Genomic DNA, 24,656 nt, shown 5'->3' with positions numbered 1-24,656 from the left:
GGCGGGCGCTGCCCCCTTCCCCCGGCCGGCGGCGGCGGCCTCGACCCCGGCGGTGCCCCGGGGAGGGCCCGGCCCGGGGCGGGGTGCGCGGCCGTCGGCTCCCGGTGACGCTCTTCTTCCTCCCTCCCCAGCGCGGCGGCACAAGGACGCGGAGGGACCTGCACCGGCTGCCCTCGGCCACCGGCACCGACCCCGCCGCCCCCATGGCGTCCCGCAAAGCCTCCGCCGCCGGGCAGGGCAACGGGCTGGCCGCCGCCGGCCGGGAGAGAGCGCACCTGGAGCTGGCCGAGCTGGGCCCGCTCCTGGAGGAGAAGGGGGAGCAAGGAGCCGCCGGCTCGGCCAGTGTAAGCCCGCCCTCGCCCCCCGAGCGGGCACCTGGCCGGGGCGCGCCCCGGAGCCGCGGCTGGGTCCGCTCCGCCTCGCTCGGCCGCTCCGTCCCCGCGGGTTAACCGCGGAAGCCGCCCGTTATCCCCTTAGCTCGAAGGATGCGGGCCGGCCGGGTGCGTTCTGCGGAGCCCCGAGCCCGGTCGCCGCTTTGCGTCAGCGCAGAGAGGCTGCGAGGCGTTTTGCTGCCCAGAACGGTGCTGGGGGTCTGCCTGGGGGTCTGGCTGGCCCAAAAGCTGCTCCCGTCGCGCAGGCGTGGATCCGCGATAGCCCTCGTGCGGGGACGGCGGCCGAGATGCGCTGTCTCTGCGTGCCAGCGCTGCTGCTTGCGGGGAAGGGGCGTTCTCAGCCCCGCAGCCTTAGGGCTGGAAATCACCAAACCCGCTAACGGAAAAGGAGGAGAGAGGGAGTTGAGCCGGGACGGGCAGAGTGTTCCCAGCCCGGGAGGGTGCTGGGGAGCTGCTGCTCTGCGTTGGGCTCACGGCTGGGGTGGAGGGCCGGGTTTCCTGGCTGGGTCAAGTGGCTGTTCCAGCCTTGGTTGTAGGGATGAAAATCCCCCACGGTAATCCCGCCTTTCAGCAAGGATAAATCTGGGATTAGCCTGCCCGAGATGGTTAAGACAGTAGCGTGTTGCATAAGTGGCGGTGACCGGCGGGTCCTGCCTGTCCCCTCGGGAAGGGATGAAGCCTCGGGTGCCCTCAGAAGGGACTCGCCGCTCTCTGCACGCTCTTCCTCCTCCCGTGAGCAGGAATGATTTCCTCCGCGTGTTTCTCCCTCTAGGCTGAAGACCCGCCATGCCCAGCGGCCCGTGAGGAAGAGGAGGAGGTGGTCCGTGTGCTGACTCTGCCTCTGCAGGCTCACCACGCCATGGAGAAGATGGAAGAGTTTGTGTATAAGGTACAGGAGCCTGTAGCATGTCCCTAATCCTGATTTTGGAGTATTAATGAGGCCTGGATGCCCCAGGCCTGGGGCTCGGGGTGGCGGGCAGGGGCTGGGATGTGTTGCTCTGTCTGGGTCAAGCTCCCGGGGCTCTGCCGGCAGTCTGCTCCAGCTCCGCTCGCCTGGGCCTGCTCCCAGCAGCGTTGCCTGGGAGCGGGGCAGGAAGGGGATGGTGGCAGCTGGGAAGCGCCGGTGGGTGTTGGAGGTTGTGCCCAGCCGTGCCGATGAGCAGCGACCGGGGGAGCAGTCCCAGTTGTCTCTGTGTTCCTCTAACATGGACTGGGAGCACCGAGCACCGGTGCTGGTTTTGCCCGGTGCCTGTGCTCATGGTCGCCGTGGTTTGGTAAGCGGTGGCATCGGCTGAGGGCCAGCCGGGTTCTGTTGCCAGCCAGGGCTCCCTTTTCCCTGAGCAAAATGGAAGGGAGTTCCCCACTGCAGGGAACGGTTACTTTGGGTGCAGAAGGGTTAAACCTGAGGGTGCAAATGGCCTCTGACTCCCTGGGGGGACGCGTGGGGAGTGCTCTGCAGGATGTGCGTGGCTTAAGGTGTCCCACAGGGTGCTGATGTTGCAAAAGCTGAACTTCCTCTCCCCGAGGAGCCTCACGGGGCCTTTTCAGCCTTGGCTGTAGGGAAGACTCTGCTGGGCTCGTTCCGTGTGCAACTTCGGGCTCCTGGGTTGAGTAAACGTGAGCCTTTGGGCTGGCTTGACGCTCTGGGGGCCACCAGCGCGGCTTGGCGTGTTGCAGGTGTGGGAAGGGCGCTGGCGCGTGATCCCCTACGACGTGCTGCCCGACTGGCTGAAGGACAACGATTACCTCCTGCACGGACACAGGCCTCCCATGCCGTCCTTCCGCGCCTGCTTCAAGAGCATCTTCCGAATACACACCGAGACGGGCAACATCTGGACGCACTTGCTAGGTGACTGGGATGGTTCGGTAGCCCTGGAGCTGAAGGCGGGCTTGGCCCCCACGCGCAAGGGCGGCCTTTTACGGCCAGGACTTGCTTGGTGCTGGGGCCCTCTCCATGCCCGGGGCGTCCCTTTGGGGATCACGTACCCCTGCCTGGTCCTGTGCACCCCGGCAGCTGGGCCACGAGGTGCACGAGAGCTCCCGGAGCTCCTTGGGTGGAGGGAGACCAGGGCACGGCGAGGCCCCAGGGCTGGGCTCAGCAACGGTTTGCGGCTTTGCCGACGCTCCGCAAGAGCGGGATGGAGAAACGTGTCCTGGGCGAGACGGGAAAGCCTGGGAGTACTTTCCCCTGAAACCCAGGGACGGGTCAGGGGCTCTTCACCCTGCACCTGACCGTGCCCTTGCCCCTAGCTCCGCCTGCCTGCGGTAACGACGGCCTCTGCTAACGGCCCGCTGCCAGGCCAGCCCCGGGTGCGACAGCACCTCCAGGCGTGCTGCGAGCAGGACGCGTCCAGGGCCCGCGCAGCCGGGGCCGTGCGTCTCCTGGCTCTTCGCTGAATTCATTCACCCTGCTTCTGCCACATCTGCCTGACCGCCCGTTTGCTGTGTTCCCCGCAGGTTTTGTCTTGTTCCTCTGCTTGGGGATCCTGACCATGCTGCGGCCCAACATGTATTTCATGGCTCCTCTCCAGGAGAAGGTGGTGTTCGGGATGTTCTTCCTGGGAGCGGTGCTGTGCCTCAGTTTCTCCTGGCTTTTCCACACTGTCTACTGTCACTCAGAGAAGGTCTCGCGGACTTTTTCAAAGTGAGTCAGCACGAGTGCAGTTGTGTGGTCTCATAGGAGGTTGTGAGTTCTCACAGCACTTCCTCTTGGAAAGCGCTGCGTTCCCAAGGGTTTTATCCTTGGGGGAAGGGAGCGTTCACCGAATCCAGTGCAGAGTTGAGAGGGAACCACAGCTGGGTCCTGGAGGGCTCTGCCCTGTGCCTGAGCACCTTAAATCCGCCCGCTCAAATGCCCTCAGGTGGACGATAAAGACAGGGACCCTGGGGACCTGCAGCTCCCGAGGGAACAGCCTTTGCGCCCCTCGTAGTGGTGAACTGAGGAGGGGTCTTGGTCTCACTGGGCAGCCATGGGGACGCGGCGGTTTGGCAGTTTCCAGTTTACTGGATGCTTTCAAAAACCCCGGGTTGGATCCAATTTGGACTGAAACCAAATTGAAAGAAACAAACCAAACAGGATTCCCGGCAAAATAGAACGGCTGGGCAGTGGCTGCTGCCTCTCCCGAGGTCGGTGTGCAGGCTGCTCTTAAGAGTTAAGCTCACGTCAGCCTTCGTGGCACAGGCAGGGCAGCAGCAAGGCTTTCAAATAAGATCTTGCTCACGCAAGTCTGTCAAAGGCATTTACTTGGGTGCTGCTTGCTGGGAAATCCTGCCAATCTCCTTTGCACAAACCCCAGAGATCCCACGGGCTCGTGTCTGCAGAACAAACTGTGCTGCCGTGCCCTCAGCAGAAATGTCCTTGTGTACCGGGGAAGGCGCTTGCTACGGCCGCCGTGGCGGTGACGCAAGCGGCTGCGTTTTGGTGGTGAAATGGTTCCTGGATCGATAGATTGAAAGCACTTTGCAGCGGAGGATAACAGTCAAATCCGTATGCGCAAGGGCTCGTGCCCGCCACGTCCTGTCGTGGTGGTTTGAGCGCGCGGCCCCTCTCGCATCCAGCCAGCTCCTGTTCGTCCTCCGCGCTCCTGCCGCGCTCTGCTGGCGGCCCCAGAAGCTGTGACGTGCCCAGGCCCTTTCTCCTGTCCCGAATCGCATTGATGAGACCCGAAATCCTCCCCTCTCTGGACACTCAGCTTCACCCACGGGGCCGTGGCTGCCTGTCCGGCCGCGATGACTCTGTTTGGGTGCACAGGCTGGAGGGTACCGACACGCCATTACCGAGAGGATGCAAGGAAGGGGGTGGATTTTGGGGCTCACCTGTAACTCTCTGTCATTGCACCCCGGCTGCAGGTTGGATTATTCAGGAATTGCACTGCTGATCATGGGGAGCTTTGTCCCATGGCTCTACTATTCGTTCTACTGCTCCCCGCAGCCAAGACTCATCTACCTCTCCATCGTCTGTGTCCTGGGCATCTCTGCCATCATCGTTGCTCAGTGGGACCGGTTTGCCACCCCCAAGCACAGGCAGACAAGAGCAGGTAGGAGTTCTTCCTCCTCACCCCGAGTCCCCAGCCCCGGGAGGGAGCTTGGAGGGCTTCAGGGAGGCAACTTTGGGAAGATCCCGTTGTGGGATGGCTCCTCCCATTTGGGAAGAGCTCTCAGCACCTGCAGAATTAATTCCCCCAGAGCACCACACCACCCTGCAGCAGCTCCTGGCAGGGAGAAGTCTCCTTCCTCCTCTCGCCGTGCTGGGGATTTAGATCCTCCGCTGAGCAGGGCCCGAGCTCCGCCTGGCACTCGGCAAGCCTGAGGTTTGGAGCAGACAGACAGCATTTAAAAACAGCCTTGTAAGTGGCAGCCGGGTGGCCTGGGGCTGTGCCACGTGAAGCCACCTTCTCCGGGAAGCAGTTTGGCAGCGTGAACCTGCAGCTCCGGCAGAGGAGGAAGAGGTTCCCTCGCCTGTGCCCTGCCAGTTACGCGCTGGCTCATCCCTGCCTTCCTGGAGGCTGCCGGGTGAGGCTGCCCCGGCCCACTCCACACTCGCACCCCGTCTTGCCCCCGCTGCAGCCTCTGCAGCTTAAATCGGCCTCACTGAGCACCAGTGAGCCTGGAGAAGCGCCTCCGCCCGCCCTCGCCTCCCCGGGGGGCTCCTGCAGCAAAACGTCTCTCGCAGCAGCGTCCTGGCTACGCGCCGAGAGACGACGCTGAGCTGGAGGCCGGGCAGCACCGCTGGCGCGTGACCGACGAGACCCCCTCGGAAGAGGGCAGGGGACAGGGCGGGATTGCCACCCCCTGCGCTCCCCTGCGGCAGCGCTGGTGCTGGCAGGATCCCAGCTGCCTGCTCCCGGTGAGGCCGGCTGTCCTCCCGCGGTGCGAAGCGAGATCCTGCTGCGAGATCCTGCAGCCTCTCTGGGCTGGTGTCTCGCTGCGGTGCCGTTTGCTCTCTGCCAAGCTAATTAAATGCTAGAGCTGCAAATTTCAGCGCTGCTAATTAGCACCTTCCCCTTGAGCTCTGAGCAGCTTCACCCAACAAATGACTGGCAAAGCCTCTCCTCGAAGGGCTGGCTGGGGCTGCTGCGCTCCTCATGCCTGTGAGGCTTCGGTGCGATCTGAAGGGCTGGCACCTTCCAAAAGAGCCGTTCCCGTAGCCAGGAGCGGGAGCTGCCGCAGCCCTGCCGCTGTTCAGAGAATGCGTGTCCGCACGCCGAGCTCTGCCCAGTGAGCGCTGGGGTCAGCACGGGCTTTGACCAGAACGTAGAGCTGTAGGTCCCTCGTTTTGTGAAGGATAAATGCCGTGGGGGTTGGATAATCCAGGACTGAGCGAGGAAAAGCTGCTGGTGCCTCCAGGAGCTTCCCTTTGCGCAGGACAAGGGAACGCAGGGAGCTGGTGGGGAGCAGCAGCACCCCATCCACGCTGCGCTCCCGTTTGCTGGTCTCTCCGCTGCAGGCGTCTTCCTGGGGCTGGGGCTGAGCGGCGTGGTGCCCACCATGCACTTCACCATCGCCGAAGGGTTCGTGAAAGCCACCACCGTCGGCCAGATGGGCTGGTTCTTCCTCATGGCCGTGATGTACATCACGGGCGCGGGGCTGTACGCCGCCCGCATACCCGAGCGCTTCTTCCCGGGCAAGTTCGACATCTGGGTGAGTGCGGGGACGAGTCGGTGAGCGGGGCGCTTTGGGGGGCAGCTGTGAGGCTGGGGAGGGGGGATGGAGGGTGCTGAACTCCGCGACGGAGGTGGCTGGGGGTGTCCTGGTGCGCCCCAGCGCGTGCTGGCAGCCGGGCCCTGAGCGGCTGCTGCGAGCGGGCAGCGCAGGCCAAAGTCCAGGCTGGGAAATGCCACCTGGGAGCAACAAGGGGGAAAAAGTGGAGCTCAGAGGACAGTCCTGGGGTGGTGCAGAAGCAACGAGGAGGAGGAAGAGGAGGAGATGTTCCCGGTGTTGCTTTGTCCCCTTTGGTCTGGTCTAAAGGGCTTTTTCGCTTCCACGCAGTTTCAGTCGCATCAGATCTTCCATGTGCTCGTGGTGGCTGCGGCCTTTGTCCACTTCTATGGGGTGTCGAACCTGCAGGAGTTTCGCTACGGACTCGAAGGGGGGTGCACAGATGACTCTCTCCTCTGAGGGCGCCTGATTTTAGTACAAGCTTCCTAAGTGCTTTTTAAACTCTGTCTTTGCTAAAATCAAAGGAAGACTCAAAACTGTTTGGGGTTGTTGGTTGGTTTTTTTTTTTTTTTTTTTTTTAAGGAACAAAAAAAAAAAAAAAGAAACAGAAAAATTCTTTAGCAAAGTTGTTGACCAAATCCTCACCCCCTTCCCCACGCACTTCGCTGGGGCAGAGGGGAGGCGACGCGGGCCCCGGCAGCCAGCCCTGCCGCGCTCTCACGGCCTCGCCTCCTCCAGACAGTGTTTTAGCCGCACCGGGGTCCTCCGACCTTCCCAGGCATGCCGATTTCCGAAAGCAAAGGGTGCGGGTACCCCGCTCCCGGCACAGCCCAGCACCCCCTTCCCGAGCTGACCACCGGAGCGAGCAGAGTCACGCACTACCAGGCCCAGGGCTGGATTTCTGCATATCCCTCGCAGCAGAGCCGCCTTGCTGGGGGCAGCTCTGCCGCCCCCGGTGCTGCTGCCCAGGGCACAGGCACAGAGTCATGTAATTTAATTGTCTTTTTTTGTTTGTTTGTTTGTTTTCCTTGACAAAGTAATGTAAACATAAATGAGAGAATATTTAATATTTAATACTAAGCTTTAAAAAGACTTGCTGCCACCGCAGTGTACTCGGCTCCCTCGCTGTCTGTGGTAGTAAAGGAAGGACAGTGTGTTAGGGGAATGTAGAGCTGCTGTAGCTGATTGAAATAAAAAGGTCTAGTTCAGTGTCGCGCTGCTGGCATCCGTCTCGTTTTTTGGGGCGGGCGTAGAGAAGCAGCTGCTCGGGGCGCGGGCTGCTTCTGGGGAGAGGGCCCTGAGCAGCGCGTGCCCGCGACGGCTGCCGGCACCGAGCGGCAGCACCCGTGAGGTGCAGCGGGATCGCTCCCGCCGTGGCAGCCGGTCAGGACAGCGCCAACGGTAGAAATAAACCGCAGGAAGCGCTTGGGTGTTGCAGCGATGACGGGGAGGAAACCCTTCCTCGGCTGGGCGATCTGCTGCTGGACAGCGGGACCTGCTGCCTTCCCGCCTGGGATCAGCGTGGCAAAGGGCTCGCGGCCGGTCAGAAAAGGGGAGTGAGGGTCGACACCCTAACCCAGAGGCTCCTCCTCGGCAGCAGGGTGCGAGGGCGGTCAAAGGGGATCAGAGGGGAAGAGATGAGCCCAGCGAAGCCCCTCTCAGGCAGCCAAAGTGGGGTGGGGGGCACCTGGCAGGGCCACCGCAGCCCCTGGGCCACAGCCCCTCACTGGGGGCACGCGTCCCTGCTCTCCCCGTGCCCCTGCTCCCCCCAGCAGGCGTGGAGTCGCTGCTGCTGCAGGGAAGGCTCGTGTGGTGGCCCCTTTTTTGAGCTGTTTGGATGTGGCCTGGCTCTGGGGGCTGCGAAGCAGCAGCCCCCACCCCCAGCTGCAGCTCAGCCTCCCCCCCGGTCCTGCGCTCCCCCGCGTCCCAGCCCGGCCAGAGGCTGCTCCCAGGCAAAGCACTGGTGGGAGAGGTCACCCAAGCGCTCCAGGCTGCTGCTTAAATACGGGCTGCCTCCCAGCAAACCCCTAAGGACAGCTCGGTGGTGCGAGGGCCGGGCCGCAGAACGAAACCCTCGAGCTGCACACAGGTTCGAACAATGCCCGAGTGCTCTAATCCTATATAAAGAGCACGGAAAAACATCTGATTAACATGCAGATTTGGATACCCAGGGGAGGCTCTGCAGCTGATGAGAGCTGAGGGTAATTTCCATCTCAAATACCAGAAACTCACCCACTGAGAGCTGAGTGTAATTCTCTCTCAACTACCAGAGACTCACCCACTCCCCTACGGCTACAGTCTCAACCGGGAACAGGCGAGAGCACTGACCAAGTGACACAAATCAAGAAAATTGTCTTGACAATTCACCTGAGGAACCAGCTAAGCAGCAAAGCAAGACGAGCCTTCACAAACGCACAGTGCTTTTGTGCTTAAGGATTTTGAAAATCACGCAACAGCTATATGAAACGGTAAGGTACCAGAGAGGCAAGCCCTGGCGGTCCTGGAGCAGTTCTAGGACAGGCAGGGGGGTGGAAACAGGAAAATGTCACTTTTACAGGATGACAGGACATAGACGTTCAGGATCTCACACTTGCATGCACGCCTCATACAATCCTAATTCACCCATTTGTCAACCACGGCTGTGACTGCTCCTGTCTTATTTTCATCCCTTCCTCCTACTACACGGGTCTGACTTAGTTTCCTGACAGAACCCCGGAGATCACGCTCCTTCCTGGGCAGAGGAAAAGCCATGAAGCAGCTCAGATAATATTACTGAAGCCTTTTTGAATATGGGTATGCGATCAGGAACTGCTAGCAAGCAATAGTATCAACTAGTATTAACAACAGAAAACCTCAGTGGGTATGATTTTTTTTAACTGCTGACCAAAGGGAACATGCCTCTCCAACTGGAGTTTAAGAACAAAAGCACAGAGCAGATGTTTCAGTTGTGCTCAGGACTGGATGCGAGGTGACGAGGCAAGAGGCTGCGCTGGCAGCAGGCACGCAGGTGCGACGCTTCCCCCTCCAGCCCCACAGGCCTACGTGGTTTCTGTTCGGGGCTCCGACACGTCTCGCTGCGGTTCTAGGAGGGGAAGCTGGCTGTGACGTTCCCTTTCGAGCCTGCTGCCAAAGCCACAGCAAGCGGCAGCAGAGGTGCAGAATTAATTTGCTGCCACCTCTTGCTAAAAGGGGCTCAAAGCCTTGCGGGTTTAGGGGAAGGCGGAGGTGTGCTGCAGCCCACGGATCCACAAAAGGCAGATTCTGCTTTAACCAAAGGACTTGGGCTGCATGGTGATAGCATAGAAAACAAAGAACAGCAGTGAAATACATATTGCTGGAAGTAATTCTCACTGGCTTGCACCTTCTCCCAATAATATTCACTTTAGGAATGTAAAACTGCGTGTAGATGAACTATTTTCCTTAAGCTGAAATACGTGTAGCAACCTAAATCCGACGGGGAAGTGGCTAAATTCCAGCTGCATTCACTGTGGATGGTCAATGCCACATCCCGGAGAAGACTCCAAAGACCTTCATTTCAGTCCGTGTCCAAAGGATGACAAGACTCCATTTGGTCCTTGTCTTAAATCTCCATGTATTCTATCAGACACGTATTAACATTACAGCAATGGAATCTATCATGAATAAATAGATTTGTCATCTTCTAAAAGTTCTCCTGTGCAGCTTTACACTGAAAAGTGCTGAAGGTCCTCTCGGCATGGTTTGTGTAAGAGACTACCACTGGTGTAAAGACATACCGCACCTTGGTCCTCCAGCATTTTAAATGACAGCTCAGGTACAATAAGGACTAGGAGAGTGAGGACAATCACTGGTATTGCCTGTAGTCGCCAAAGGGAGAAGGCTGCAGCTGGGAGGGGTCATCTGAAAACTGAGGGCCTGCGAATAAGGCAAGAGAAAAAAAAGGCAAATAATAAATACCGAAAGACAAGAGATTCTTCCTACTAACTGCGTGAAACACACAGCATTTTTAATATAAATCCCTTCTAAAATTAATGAAGCCAATAACAAGACTTTACATTTGGGGTTTTTTTTCATTCAATGCAGTACAAGAGCTTTATGCATTGACGAGAGTCTCAGTCCAGTAAGGGCCGTATCTTTATCTCCTTTATTAATGGGGAAATGAACCAGAGCAGCGAGAGGGAAACATTTTCAGTCACCTAAAGGAGCTGGAAACCTATGCCTTATTGCCCTTCAGGTGAACTTAGCCACCCTGTAAAGGTTTACCCACGGTAACTTGCCTGACGATAAAGCAAGCCAGTGAAACGGAACAAATCATTGTGGAGTCGGCTTCCCGACTCCTCTTACCGACGTTCTGCTGGAAGGAAGCAACACGTTTACTGCATGCCAATTTTAGAGAGAGTAAATTGTAAAGGACAGATGATACCCTTTCTCTAAAGCAGATTAATTTTAAAATGCCTTTGTATAAAGAACAGAAATTGTTACCATTTAGATTGAACAAAGAATGTCAGTGAACAAACCTGAGAGAGGAAGCCTCTCAGGAATTAGTGGCTTGCTACTGATCCTTACAACACGAGTGGTTTTGTCTGTATTCGTCCCAAAACATGGTGGGGCAATAGCGGTATTAAGTATTTTGCACAGGCAAGTACTGGCACAAATGGTTACCGCCTCGGCTAACCGACACCTCAGCTTGCATTTTACTTAGGGGAAAAAAAAAAGGGGCGGGATCTAGTTTTTGAAGCCGTTTAGGAAAAAAAAAACCACCACCACCACCCCTCTTCGAAATCTTTCATCTGTATCTGCCTGCTGACCTTCATCACCTCATTTAAGCCAGGGCCGCACACTCGCACACAGACCGCAGCTAGCCTGCCAGCACCGTCCCTCTTGCCCGCAACTCGCTGCGTGCTGCTCCCTCCAACCTGCCGCGTCACCCACCGCTGACCGAAATACCGCTGCCGCCACCTGACAGGCTGCGCGGCTGCACAGGGGACAGGGCAGAAGACGTGGAGAGCAGGGACATCCCCGCTTTCAGCCACGCAGTGGGAAGGAGCTGACGATGCTCTTGTCTCATCAGCAACGTCCGGCTCCTCCTTGGCTTTCTACAGCCTTAGAAGCTGGCAACCGGCAGAGTAGATTTACTCTGTGGTAAGACCAATGACCGGAAGAGGTAAGTTGGCAAAACTGCACTATAAGAGCCTCGCGATACCATAGTCTGATGGCTCCTTACCGTTTGGAAACTGCGTGGAGGCAAATCTTGTTAACAGAATACCAGCTCCTTCAATTAAAGCTAGGAGAATTCCTCCCATCGCAGCAGACCCGACCATGGCAACAGGTCCATCTAAAAATAAAAAGCACAAAACAACACCTTTTACTTCTTTCGTGCATTACTTTGCATATTATAGCTCTCTTTCTCTAGCTATAATCTCTCCTATAAGCAGACTCAGGAGCAGCAATTTTGCATCCATTAAGCCTCATTAGCATCACCAACAAAGGATAATTACTGGGCAACTCTCCCCCTCTTCCTCAGGGAAACAAAGGAACACCAGTAATGTCTGAGAATATAATCATTACTTTCATAAGCACAGGACAAAAGTTCCAGATTATCTTTCAGTTTCTCAGAGACAGTAAATTCCAGTTGGGCTATCATCGACTTGCTTCACTATAACGACAAGAACTGTACATTTAGAGTACAGAAGTTTTTCAACTGATAGCCTGTTTCTTACTTCTTGCAGCTAATATGGCTCCAGTCAGGGCTCCGCTTGTGATCGAATTCCACGGATCTTCTTTCCCTCTCATTCTGACCATACTGCAGTCAATCATGGAGAAGAGACCTCCCCAGACAGCAAAGCTACCTGTTAAAAAAAACCCAACAAAACCAGTTTAGAGAAAGCAGACAAACCAGCCATGCTGCAGCCATACAAGCAAGGGATGGTGCAGTACTGGTGTGCTTGCTTTCGGACACGGAAGTATATTCAAACCCACAAAGAACCAAACGTAGGTTAAAATCAATACCAAGAAAAAAAATCTCAATTTGCCAGGTGACACACGTATCACACATCCACACATTTTATATATAATCTCACTAATTTATATTTAATGACAGAAAGCTTATCAGTGATGATAATGGAACTTCCATCCTAATAAAGCCAGATTAGCTCAGGGAACTTTCATATTTTTCACTTTTTAAACACTTCCTCACAGAGAATGATGCAGGGCAATTTCACACCTTATCCTAATCCTGCTCCTGGCATCTCAGAAGATCGGTACTGGTCGGAATTGTATGGCAGATGCAAAGAGAATGCAAGTTTTCAGAATGCAAATTCTGAAGCCTTTTAACAATAACATGTATTATAAATTAATATAAATATTGATCTCCAGACTCATTTGGAGAAAACTACTATCTAGAACAACTTCAGCCCCCCTTCATTTGAGGTGTCTTAACACTTTATACCGGCTTAATACCAGCTAAAAACCGGGAGGTGCCCCTCTGTGCAGTCACCCCAGGCTGCAGCCACAAAGCCGTTCAGCCTGCGGCCCCCACTTCTTTAAGTAGTTCTGCGGCAGCCAACGTTTCCCCGCTCAGCACCACCCTCCCGCCCTCTCCTCCTCCGATGCATTAATTCAGTTCGCCTGTCAGAACGACGCAACGGCCACAGCGCAGCGCGTGAGCACAGCGTCACGCCGTCTTTTTGACTCAAGTTGCAGTTTTGTGGTTTTTAGACTTCTACGCACAAAATTCATTTCACAAAAATGACCGAAATTTACCTAAGCTGACCCCAGGGGAACAGTCTGGAATCCTACCCACACCCACCCGTCCCCTTCATTGTTTCTCCAAGTTTGAACATTTATTTTAACGAGTCAATTTTGTCTATTTTAAAACCCTGCGCACAACGCACAGGCTCCCAGGCAGCTCTGCACAGAGCTGGTTAAAATACGACAAAATTATTAACCCTGGCTTATCACTCCATGAACACAAGCATGCTTCCTCCACACCAAACTAATTCTGGATGCATCAGAAGCATATTTACTCACTGGTTGGACTAACAAACCCCGCTGAAACGCAGCTGGCCCACAGCTCACGTGTCACTGCGCCTGTGCCACGTTATACGCCCAAAGCTGGTTATCTACCAACACTCAACTGACTGCCACAACACCACAAAGTTAATTACCTCCCAGTTGTGGAGCTCTTGTTTTAATAGCTGTCAAACTTCCCCGCAGCCGGTGGTTTACACCCTACAATAAAAGAGAGAGGACAGTTAAAATAAGAGTGAGGTCTTACAGCCAATCTGACTGTATATAGCAAAAACTTGCCACAGGCCCAACATATTTCTAAGCACCCTCAGCAGCTGTGATCCGGAGCTGACAGAAACTGCATTTTACACATACTTTAGTATTTATCGCTCCCCTATAATATTCCTGTCAACTACAGAAATGAATTACAGCCATCAGGCATTGAGCAATTTGAGTTCAAAGTTTGTCTGAGTGGCTTAGTGGGGACTGAACGAGACATTAACACTTTCAGCAAGAGAAGCACATTTATTTTTCACGGGTATCGTTCCTTTGTTCCCATCTGATGCCCGGTCACTCGACACAGTTTGCACACAGGACGCCAGCGGAGCAAACAGCAGCATCAGGTGCGGGTAACCGCAGGGAGGAGAGTCTGTCCACGGAGAACAGGGAAATCCACCCAGGGGAAGAGTGCCGCGGGGCTGCGGGGCCGTTATATTACATTTCCATCAGTATTTTATCTACTTTAGTACAGCCGCTTCAATCCTGTTGCAGACGCCCACATACCAGGAGCAGTGTGCTCGGCTGGCAGCAGCAATCTCACTAGTTGTCCCAAATTCAGCCATTTCTGCTCGTCAGGTGGAGCACTGAGTCCTTGTCTCATCAGCCCAGCCTCAGTAGCTAAGAGAAGCAAGCAACTCAGCTTCCAAATGGAGTGCTGAGCCTTCCAGAGCCTAACACTAAACACGTCATCCAGGACCCGGCAGAATTATGACTACATATTTCCCCACAATTTAAGAAGATTTAAAGAACATACCCCCAAGTTTTATTTTTGATACAAGTGCTCAGAAGTGTGGACAGATTTATTTAATAAGCCTTAAGCAAAATTAAGAACGTAGTTAAGCATATAATGCTTTTCAACTTAGCATCTGCAGGATCTGACTAGTTTGGAAACAGTTATTTACAAAACTTACCTCAAACTGATGGCTTATTAAGAACTTTTAGGCAAACAAATTGTCACATAGTAACACCAAAAACCACTCAACAAAAACCCCTTTTATATGAAGCCAGCGAAATGTTTTAAAACAAATGTTCAGGTAGAAATAGGATCTTATTTTATCAAATGTCTCTACAACAGGTTTATAGCAAAAATTTCACAGCAGAAATCCTGAAAGTGGAAACATTTTAAATGACTTGCATCAGCTAAACTTTAACTTTCATGTTTACGCACACTTCTCCATTTGAACAAAACCTGACTCAAAAAAAAAGTTAATAAAAAAATGTTAATAATTAAATAAGAGATTAATTAATGAAAATAATACACCTTAACAGAAATCTGAAGGAAAAAAAGATTCTTCCTTTGAGCCTTTCCATTCCTTAAAAGAAAGGGAGAGGGCAGGCCAGAAGAGGCAGAAGAGCCAGGGTTCACATCTTTATGTGCAGACAGAACCAAAGGCAGAAGATCAGCCGAGACGGACATATTCCGCTGCGCCCTCCGCTTCCCCATCCCGAAGGAGACGATGCTCAGCAAGGGAGGGCAGCCGGCTGCCAGCGTCCCACTGCTGCCACCAGATCAAACAGGGACAGCAGAACTGGGTAAACCCCAGAACGACGGAGGACCCATCCGGATCCTGAGCCGGGCACCTACCCTCGTCTGGATTAGTGACATGCGGGCCACTAATCGGTCCCACTCACTGCACAGGGATTTCTTCTCCTTTACCTTTGGCTGGCCAGATTCACTGCTGATGGATAGAGAAAGCAGGACTGCACGCTGAATGCACTCCCAAATGATTTTACTTACCACTGGGGAATTTCTGAACCCCTTGATAGCTTGGAAGATGCCACCTCCTATCGCTCCCATCGTGAAAGCACCTCCGCAGTCATCTACTATCCTCCAGGGACTATAAAGAAAAACAAAGATGAAAATACTAAATTCCATCATGTTAAACCGTGCCAGTAACTGTAATGGATCCACCGCTCACGTGGAGTGAAAATCAAGGCTGCCAGCTGTGTTGTCTCGCAGACAGCTTGCTGAACAGACATGAACAAAACACACGGACAGGTAATATTACAGCAAAAGAAACTTGGCTTTTGCCGAGAGTCTACCAACCCGCCTCCCTAGACTGGTAAGCATCAAACGTACAGAAGAATCGCCTGAACTCCTCACACAAGGCAGAAAGGCCTGCTTCCATCACGGAAAACTTCTGTAGAATTCCAGCTCTGCCCTACTTATGGAGTGTAAACAGCTTTAAATTTATTGTTCTCATTTTCATCTCAACCTACAGAAAACTTAGGTGGCAAATTCAATGAGGCACAGTTCCCAGCTGGCACAAAACACAACTTTCCTGAATTACTCACGCTTTTCATGAGTTCTGGTTATTTAAATGAGAGACTTCAAAGTTATCTTTTGTTAAACTGTAAAGGTTTTTCCTGATGCATCCTGGATCTTTTGAAGTTCATTCAAACAAACCACAGACCTGGTCAGAGGTCCAGAAGGCCACAATTCCTGCCTCCAACAACATGGAATGTCAAATGTTTCCGACCAGTGACCAAAAGCTTTGCCACAGAAAGGGCACCTTCCTCGCAGCAAACACTTTCAACACCAGCGAGGTGAGCTTTAATTTGGGGTTCAAAACCACTGCCGCGCACCAGAGCCTTGTAGCTCCTAAACTAGGTGAGCACTAACCTGCTATTAACCTCTGTTGCCACTGCTGGTAATTTGGAAGCATTAAATAACAAAGTTATTTTGTTTCTTTCGTAACCAAATCTTACAGCAGAAGCCAAGCGCTCAGATGATTATAACTCCTGCACTGTCAATCACCAGAAAACCTGGCAAAAAAGAGGCTACAACACCACGCAGGGCCACAAAACTGAACACTGCGGCACGCTCAGTGTTCACGCTACCAAATCACAGATAAGAACATCGATGGGCATTTCTGATTTCACTCTGAATTTCATGTTTCTGTTCTCGAGGACTCCCTACAGCATCCAGCTCCTGCACGTGAGAACATATCTTCATTCATGTGCTTTGAATCTGCCACTTTTCTACTTCAGAATATGCTAATGCTCTTCTGCTGCAAGGAGTGACAAACATTATTGCTTTTCCCCAGACCCCTCGCTGTACTGCATATTTTGTCATGAGGGTTTTTTTTTCCTTCCTGCAAAAAAATCCAGAATTCCCTCCTCCTACAGGTTCTCCCAGTCTCCTCACTTTCATGACCTATTTCTGAATCTCTCCCAACCTCCGCAGTCGCTTTAACGAGAGCGTGGCCAGCTCTGCACGCCTTCTAAAGGCAGGCAAATTGCTTGTTTGCACACGTGGCATCGTTCGCTTGCTTTGTTTTTGCACCTTGCTATCGCTCGGCTGTTCCGAGCGCACCAGGACCCCACCCAAATGTCACCACTGATCCTCCCCAGTGACAGCAACATCCAGGTCCCAACCCCACGCCGATTCAGAAAACAGGGGAAGGATCGCACATCACCCCACCACGCATCACCCTTCTTCCTTATTGCTCTGCCTGTAACATGCTTTCATCTCATATTCCTTACAAATCCCCTCTAGCTTTGACTAAATTCAATAATTTAGCCCCGTTTCACATTTTATTTTCCTTCCCCTATTTTCTGCATCTAATGATCAGGAAAAGGTTACAGGCACACTGTTGTCAGAGATGCCAAGATAAAAAGCGACTCAGTCTTTCTTCTCGGGGTTTTTTTTTTTGTTGTTGTTGTTGTTTTGTTCTCCATGTCTCCTGTCCAGATTTTGATCTACTCTGTTATGAATAAAACATCTCATCACAAATCTCTTCCTTTGTTAGCTTGCTAACAGTGATCTTATTAAAGGGCTTTCGGGAAATCTAAATAGATTATGTAAAGTGGTCTTCCTTAACCCACAAGGTCAAAGAATTCCAATTGAGCAAATCATGACTGCTCTTTGCGGAACCTTCGTTAATTAGACCCCAATCATGGAATGCTTTCCTAGATTTTTTTCATCTTTAACCCTACTTCAGATGTCAAGCTCATTAGCTGTTACCTTTGGGGTTCTTAATTTTCCTTTTAAACCACCCTCCAAGCCTCCGGAGGAGCAGCTTTGAAATGAGAATACGTCTTTGATACCAGCACAGCCATTTCCTATATCAGCTCCTTTGAACTCCCGGATAGATGCCGCATGCATCTGAAAGCCGACACAAAACACCCCGCAGTCCCTGGCAGCGCTTAAGCTCAGTAGAGGAGAGAATCAGAAGAGAAGAGACTAGTCCATTATTAATTTGGCACTTATCTCCAAGCTTAATGTTACTGTTAATTGTTTCCCTGACTTTAAGGGGACCCCTCCTAGTAGCGCTCACTGCTACACACAAGATAAGGTCGGATTCCTACTCCCGATGGCAATGGAGATCACTTAGAGATGAGGAGAGCGGAGGCCAGGACTTTGCTTACGCCAGCGCCCCGGGGCAGCCACATACCAGCTCCACCTGACCGGAGAGGCTGAGGATACCCCGCACCTCAGATACGCACCCAGAGGGAGCTGCGGGGGCTTACAGCACTGTCTGGGTGGACAAAAAGAGGAGAGGGTGGCAGGCAGGGCCAGCAGAGCGAGGAATGCCGGCGGGTGCCTCGCCGGCTCTGACCGCCCGTGAGCTCTTTGAGGGGTGAAGCGTCCCTCCAAGCTCCACGGCTGCCTGCAGCTCTTCTAAGCGCCGACGAACCGCGAGAGGCAGAGGCCACCGCGTTTTAAATGAACAAAGCTGCCTTTTCTCAGCATCGACGGTTCAGCAGGGTGCCGGCCTGACACCAGCTCTGCTGCAGAAGGGGCGGCACTTCATCCTCGTCATTGAACCGTCGTGACAGACCAGCCTGAACAGCCTGACCCCTGCCTCCCCCGTCAGCCGTTCGGGCCGTCCCCAGCACAGAGACTACGCAACGATCCGTGCTGCTGACGACGACGACTGCGGTGTAAATTACAGCCAGGTCCTACAGCGTCACCTTCCAGCGAGGTCAGGCTGCTCCCAGAAACAGCAACTCCCAGGGGGCTGAAACCGCCCCCGTCGCTGCGGGGGGAGAGGAGACAGCGGGGCCACCAGCAGAAAAACGGGACAAAGCAGCGCGGGGCCCCCGACAGCCCCCCTACAGCTTAGCAGCAAAACGTCCCCGTCGTGTGACCTTACCAAAGGGAGAATGAGATTACTCACAGGCCAGAGCAATCAATCAACAAATAAAATGTATTTTGCTACTGTCCCAAGCTTTGTGCTGTAGAAAGGCGGGGCCGATGTTTACAGAGAAACTTAAAATGTGGCAGCCGAGCAACCTGCAAAGCTTTGGGAAAAGCGCTGCCAACAGCCACGGCCTCTATTTGCAGAGGCGAGCAGAGCGCTGCACGCTTAATCCCGAGCCTGAGCTCCCGCTACACGTTTTATTACTACAAATGAAACCTCTAAGTCGCAACCGAGGCGGCTGCGAACGCTTCCACAGGCGCTGCCGACACGCGACGGGGTTCAGATACCGGCGGTCCGCTCCCGCCTCACGGAGCGGGGGAGGAAGGGCCGAGCCCCCGGGGGGAGGCCGGGCAGCGTGTGCCCGGGGGCCGCTGCCCACGGAGGCCCAGGCGCCGCGCAGGCCGCAGGGCCTAGCCGCCACGCCGCTACCTCCCCGCCCCAGCGAGGCTCCGCCGGGCTCGGTACCCGCCGGGCTTCGGCTGCCCGGGCCTCAGGGCGGCCTCTGGGCCGCCGCGGCCTCCCCCGCCGCGGCCTCCCTCAGAGGGGCCCCGCCAAGGTCACGCGCACCCCCTCCCCCCGCCGGGGAGCGGCCCTGGGGAGCGCCGGCCCAGCACGGCCCCGCTCCCCCGGCCCCGCTCGGCTCCCGGCCCCGCTCCCCGGCCCAGCCCGGAGCCCCCCCGGAGCCGCCGGGGCCGCGGCGCGGCGCCGCTCACCAGGGCTCACGCGCGTACTCCTCCATCTTCGCAGGAGCCACCGCCCTCCCCCGCCTTCCGCGCCGCGCGATTGGCTCGCCGCCTCCCCGCCGCGGCCAATGGGGGCGGAGGGCGGGACTAGGCGGAGGGCAGGGAGGACTGCGCGGCGGTGCGGGCGCATGCGCCGTGCCCCCTTCGCCCCGCCCCTTCGCCCCGCCGGGGGTGACCGGGCCTGCGCCGTCATCTGCCGGGCCTGCGCCGTCATCTGCCCGGCCTGCTCCGTCATCTGCCCGGCCTGCGCCGTCATCTGCCTGCTCCGTCATCTGCCCGGCCTGCTCCGTCATCTGCCGGGCCTGCGCCGTCATCTGCCTGCTCCGTCATCTGCCGGGCCTGCTCCGTCATCTGCCCGGCCTGCTTTGTCATCTGCCGGGCCTGCGCCGTCATCTGCCTGCTCCGTCATCTGCCCGGCCTGCTCCGTCATCTGCCCGGCCTGCTCCGTCATCTGCCGGGCCTGCGCCGTCATCTGCCTGCTCCGTCATCTGCCCAGGCCTGCTCCGTCATCTGCCCGGCCTGCTCTGTTATCTGCCCAGGCCTGCTCCGTCATCTGCCCGGCCTGCGCCGTCATCTGCCGGGCCTGCGCCGTCATCTGCCTGCTCCGTCATCTGCCGGGCCTGCTCCGTCATCTGCCCGGCCTGCTTTGTCATCTGCCGGGCCTGCGCCGTCATCTGCCTGCTCCGTCATCTGCCCGGCCTGCTCCGTCATCTGCCGGGCCTGCGCCGTCATCTGCCTGCTCCGTCATCTGCCCAGGCCTGCTCCGTCATCTGCCCGGCCTGCTCTGTTATCTGCCCAGGCCTGCTCCGTCATCTGCCCGGCCTGCTCTGTTATCTGCCCGGCCTGCTCCATTATCTGCCCAGCCTGCTCCATCTGCCCGGCCTGCCCCATCTGCCTGCTCTGTCATCTGCTGGGCCTGCTTCATCTGCCTGCTTCTTCATCTGCTTGCTCCATCATCTGCCTGGTCTGCTCCGTCATCTGCCCAGCCTGCTTCATCTGCCCGGCCTGCTTCATCTGCCTGCTCCATCATCTGCCAGGCCTGCTCCATCTGCCTGCTTCTTCATCTGCTGGGCCCATCGGCCCCACTCGTGCTGTCCTCGGGCACAGCCGTCAGCGTGTGTCCCTGGGGAAGGGGAGAGGGCGCTTACACGGGGCTGTCCTCACAGGGCCCTCCGAGGGCTGGCTGTGGGTACCCCGTGGGTGTGGGTCAGGGGGCTAAATAGATTCCGATGCAGGAAAAAAGGCGTATGTGTCTCTGTCAGGGCTAGGCCCATGTCATGGCACTCTGACAAAGTCCTGAAACACAAAGCAGCTTTTATTTAGCCCTCTACTAAGTAGCACCCACAATAAAAGCGTGAGCAAATCTGAGGGGCAGGAGTCAGCTCTGCCAATCATTGAGACTTCAGGCAACTGATCTGTCTGTAAATGCATCACAACAGAAAATGCTGTGAGCACCCTGGAAGTGGAAGCGGAAAAGAAGCCTGGCGGTACCCAGCTGAGCTGGAGGAGGATGCCAGTGTGGTGACGGAGGGGTCGGTGTGGGGTGGCATGCCCATGCTGAGGGCATCCGTCCCACCAGAGCTGCTGAGACACTCGGAAGCTGTGCCCACCTCACTCCTGGCCCCACTGAATCAGCTGGGCTGGCCTCAAGGTGTTCCTGGGAATGCTCCTGTGGGTTGGGCGGTGTGGATGAGCGCTGGGCTTTGAGGGTCCCTCAAGAGTCGTGCCTGCAGGAGGGCAGTACTCCAGGGAGGCTGGGAAGGCAGAGCTGAAAACCAGAGAATTAGTCTCTGTGCTGGCAGCAAATGCCAGGGCAGCCTGCAAAGCCCCTGAAGCCTTTCCCCACATGTTTGCAAGTGCTCTAAGTTGTAAGTTGCTTATTCTTTTCACACTCCTAATTTAACCTTACACACTACACTCTCTTGTAAGGGCGGTGAATTATTCAGTTGCAACAGGCGATGCAGATTGTGCGCCGAGGCACTTAATTGCTCTAATAAATCATGGGCTGAAGCAATGGAAAGGAGCTGAAATGCTCCACCTGCTTTAATTTGCTGTTTTCAAAGGCTTTAAAAGATTCCTTGTGAGTGTAAACCTTCACGGTCTGAGTGCGGCAATGGCACATTTGTCGTTACGGCAGGATGGGAGCAGAGGGTGATGCAGTAGTGGAGATTACCAGAAGGTGGTATTGTGGCTTCTGCTTTGGCGAAGGAGGGGAGACGGGAAGAGTGGAAAATCTCAGCCTCCTCCCAGCCACCGTAGCCTGGTAGAGCCTGGGAGCAGAACTCTCCGCTCTCGTGTCCTCTGTTACTGCTGTGGCTTGGCCCATGCTGGTCCAACCGTCCTTAGGGTGGCAATTTCTTGCAGTAGCCCTTGTCCTTTCCCCTGATGAGTGGCAGGTTAATTATATCAGGCTGAACAATCATTCTGGTCATCCCTTTCACAAGCTGTGGGAGAGCTTGTGAAACTCCCTGCCAAGCCTGTGTGGTGCTTGAGTTGCAGTGGCCAGCGTCACCAAAGGGACCTCCAGTACCTCAGCTGGGGGCACTCGGGGCACCCCAGGCAGGCTGCTGGAAGGCACTCAAGGGCTTTCTGGGGTTTTCTGAATGTCCCTGCAGCCAGGAGCCGGTTCCTTTCCCGATATATAATGTCGTCTCCACACTTCCCTCGCTCTTGCCTGAGCAGGTGTTTTGCGGAGGGAGGTTTTGGATGAAGCTGCAATTAGCTTTGGGAGAGAAGCGATTTCTCTCGCTGGCCACAGGAACACCATGCTCCATAGCAGCCACGTGTCCCAACTGGGCAGGGAGATGTCACTTCCTTTCTCAAGGAACATCTTATAAAATGAAAAAAAGATCAGTGCATTTAACCTTTCCTCCTGCAGGCTCTGAAGGAAAGGGAAATAAAAGAGATTGGAGGAATCCATTCCATTTTCAGTTGTCCTTTATCAACTAATAGGAAAAAATAAAGGAAGACAGACAGTCCTGCGTGGTGGCACAAGAGTTGGGGGCACGGAAAGGTTTCCCAGCTCTGCCAGAGGCCGTGTACACGCACCTAGAAAAGGTACTTGATCTGACTCTGTCTCAGTTCCTCATCTCTAAGACGTGGCTAATCACGTTGCTGTGTTTCAAAGGAGTGTTGTGCAGAAATATTCATTAGTGCCTCCGAGGTGCTCAGTTGCTATGGAGATGGGGATCCTGATAAATGCGGAGACTGATGGAGCCTCGGCAGAAATTCGGAGCTGCTGGGAGCTCCTCTGCGCCAAACCGCACCGCACCGCGCCGCGCTCTCTTGACTGGCACAGCTTCAAAGGGCCAGCGTCAAGTCCATGGTGGCTGGAGCCGGCTGCGGAGCGAGGCCCAAGGGTCCCCACACGTGTCCCCAGTCCCAGTTGCTGGTGGCCCATGAAAGAGCAGCCAGTGCAGACGTATCCAGAGCTCCTCTTATTCTGGGGTAAAACCACTCGATTTTCTTTCTGGTGTTTTCTTTCTTACAGCACCGAGAACTCTGTGGAACATGGTGCAATCGGAGCTATGCTAATATCCCCGGTTAGAGAGAGATGTGTGACAGCCAAGATAAATTGCAGTAAGACCATCCACTATAAATCACGACAAGTTTAGGGTGACCCCTGCTTCTGTCCCAGCTTTTCTGCTAAGGAAGGAATCTATCTCTGCAAAACTCTGACTCTGTGTTACCTCTGCATAGCCAGCTCTGCAGCTCAGCGGAGAAGAGCCTGGCAGACGTGGGCTTTCAAATCAGGGGAGGATGTGTGATGCTTCAGGAGAAACTCGGAGCCTCCCAGGTCATGTTTACAGCTTCTAAGGGAACCCAGTGTCTGGTGCTTCTTGTCCCAGGAGTCAAGAGTCAGGAACAAAATGGAGACCTTATCAAGGTGTCAATAGTGATTTTATTCTGTTGAAAATTGATTTACAACACAAGAAAGAGTCATGAAGGAAAGGCAGACAGACAGAAAGGCAATTCTAGGTTTTACTCACCAGTGGAAAGGTTCTTTCTCTGTTTTAGCATTGCAGATTGTCCCTGGGGCTGCCCACGTACCCTGTCCCTGGAGCCAGGGGTGGCACACCCGAGAAAGCTTGGATCTTTCCTGGAAGAGGGACACACATAGCTATGATTCCTCACTACCTGTTTTTCATGCCCTCTCCAGCTGGGAGCTGAGCTTCCAGTTTGTTGCTTACCTCTTACAAGCACTTGGTGACTGAGCACAGCAACACCACATTTGGTCATTTTTTCCATCCCCACGCTCTGTTAAGTTAAATTTCTCTTCCAGAAGATGCAGTGTTAAAACCTTTTGAACTGTGTATCCTGAAAAGCAACCAGACAGCATGTTAGAGAGGTCTAGAGCTGTAGTAAGGTGAACAAGACACTCTTTTGGCTTCTTCAGGCAAAGAGGGCACCAAATGGACACCAATACACTAAATTCACTCTGGTTCCTGTTGCATTCAGGGCTCTTGCAGCCACGGCAGTTTTGGGTGAGGGAAGGAGAAGAGTCTGACTGGGCCGAGACCAGAAGAAGGTGAAGGGGATGGCCATGTCCCTCCTAGTCCTTGCTGCAAGTGGGCAGCAAGATGAGGGTCGTGCTATCAGGGAGATAGAAGTGATGGAGTGAAATGGGATGAAATTCAGTGCGGCAACGTTTAAGGTTATGCACTTGGAAACTAAAACCAACAGTTTCTTCTACAATCTGGAAAAAATCTCAGTCGTGCTGGTGAATCATAGGAAGGCTATGAGCAGGAGCCGGGCGCTGTGATGCTGGAGATAAACGAAATCCTAGAATGCAACAAGAATGTGCATTTCCCATCAAGATGGGGAATGTCTGGTTTGTAACACAAGGCATTGGGAGACTCACCTGGAGCACCCTGTGCCTGTGTTCAGGATGGGATCTGAGCCAAGGATATGGGCAGAGAAGGTAATTAGGCTGAGGAGGAAAATCTTATGAGAACTTTTTTTACGGAAGGAGACCAAAGGGCTGCTTGTTTGGACTAGCAAAGAGAGAGGCCTGAGAGCAAGCAGTAAATATTAGGAGGATGATAAAGGATGAAGAAAAAAAGAATGAAGTTGGCAGCATAACGAATGGGTACAAAATGCTGTGCATGGGGTAAAGCTGCCTTGAAACTTGGCGAGAAGAGCCTATCTGCCTCTGTCCCTCCGGGAGAATTTGCAGGTGCCAGGAAGCTTTATGGATTAGGTCGATGGAAAGTGGGTGCCTCCAGCCAAAGCCCAGGCTTAGGGCACTGCCTGAACCAGAAGCAGGAGAGACACAGGAATTTAGTCTTTGCAGAAGGAGGGATGTCTCTGGGGCTTGGGGAGGGGAAGTGGGAGTGTTGTGATGAAGAGCAGCTGCAGAAACACCCCTGCAGAGGACAGGGAGTCAGCAGAAGCTCTGATAAAGCGACCCAGGGACGGTGTTGGGGTCAGATTTTGCAGAGCGAGACGCA

General features: G+C 54.6%; 2 protein-coding genes across 3 annotated transcripts; one reads left to right on the top strand and one right to left on the bottom strand.

Annotated features, from left to right (window-relative positions):
* Positions 1-203: 203 nt before the first annotated feature.
* On the top strand, positions 204-6,591 carry ADIPOR1 (adiponectin receptor 1). 2 transcript variants are annotated; one of them, XM_075722230.1, is made up of 7 exons: positions 204-344; positions 1,165-1,281; positions 2,070-2,241; positions 2,850-3,036; positions 4,242-4,429; positions 5,839-6,032; positions 6,381-6,591. In XM_075722230.1, exons 1-7 carry the CDS (start codon positions 204-206, stop codon positions 6,507-6,509), a joined length of 1,128 nt encoding a protein of 375 aa, XP_075578345.1. In that variant the 3' UTR covers positions 6,510-6,591. The 2 variants fall into 2 exon arrangements, with proteins under 2 accessions (XP_075578345.1, XP_075578344.1); XM_075722229.1 differs by having other exon boundaries at positions 204-371.
* A 1,437-nt stretch (positions 6,592-8,028) lies between these two features.
* Positions 8,029-19,209, bottom strand: TIMM17A (translocase of inner mitochondrial membrane 17A). The gene is made up of 6 exons (XM_075722263.1): positions 19,177-19,209; positions 15,055-15,154; positions 13,196-13,259; positions 11,750-11,878; positions 11,254-11,364; positions 8,029-9,944 (listed from the first exon to the last, which is right to left on the bottom strand). Exons 1-6 carry the CDS (start codon positions 19,200-19,202, stop codon positions 9,874-9,876), a joined length of 501 nt encoding a protein of 166 aa, XP_075578378.1. The 5' UTR covers positions 19,203-19,209; the 3' UTR covers positions 8,029-9,873.
* Between the last annotated feature and the right edge of the window lie 5,447 nt (positions 19,210-24,656).

This window comes from Pelecanus crispus, chromosome 17, assembly GCF_030463565.1.
Source record: "Pelecanus crispus isolate bPelCri1 chromosome 17, bPelCri1.pri, whole genome shotgun sequence".
NCBI lineage: Eukaryota > Metazoa > Chordata > Aves > Pelecaniformes > Pelecanidae > Pelecanus > Pelecanus crispus.
Note: the sequence above shows the minus strand (reverse complement) of the source record. Positions and strands in the feature narration are given on the sequence as shown.

Coding starts and splice junctions, on each gene's coding strand:
- TIMM17A (XM_075722263.1), bottom strand. CDS start 19,202: ATGGAGGAGTACGCGCGTGAGCCCTG. Junction 13,260..15,054: donor GGTTCAGAAATTCCCCAGTG/GTAAGTAAAATC, acceptor CTTTTATTGTAG/GGTGTAAACCACCGGCTGCG. Junction 11,879..13,195: donor AAGAGCTCCACAACTGGGAG/GTAATTAACTTT, acceptor TTTTTTTAACAG/GTAGCTTTGCTGTCTGGGGA.
- ADIPOR1 (XM_075722229.1), top strand. CDS start 204: ATGGCGTCCCGCAAAGCCTCCGCCGCCGGGCAGGGCAACGGGCTGGCC. Junction 1,282..2,069: donor TGGAAGAGTTTGTGTATAAG/GTACAGGAGCCT, acceptor GGCGTGTTGCAG/GTGTGGGAAGGGCGCTGGCG. Junction 6,033..6,380: donor CGGGCAAGTTCGACATCTGG/GTGAGTGCGGGG, acceptor GCTTCCACGCAG/TTTCAGTCGCATCAGATCTT.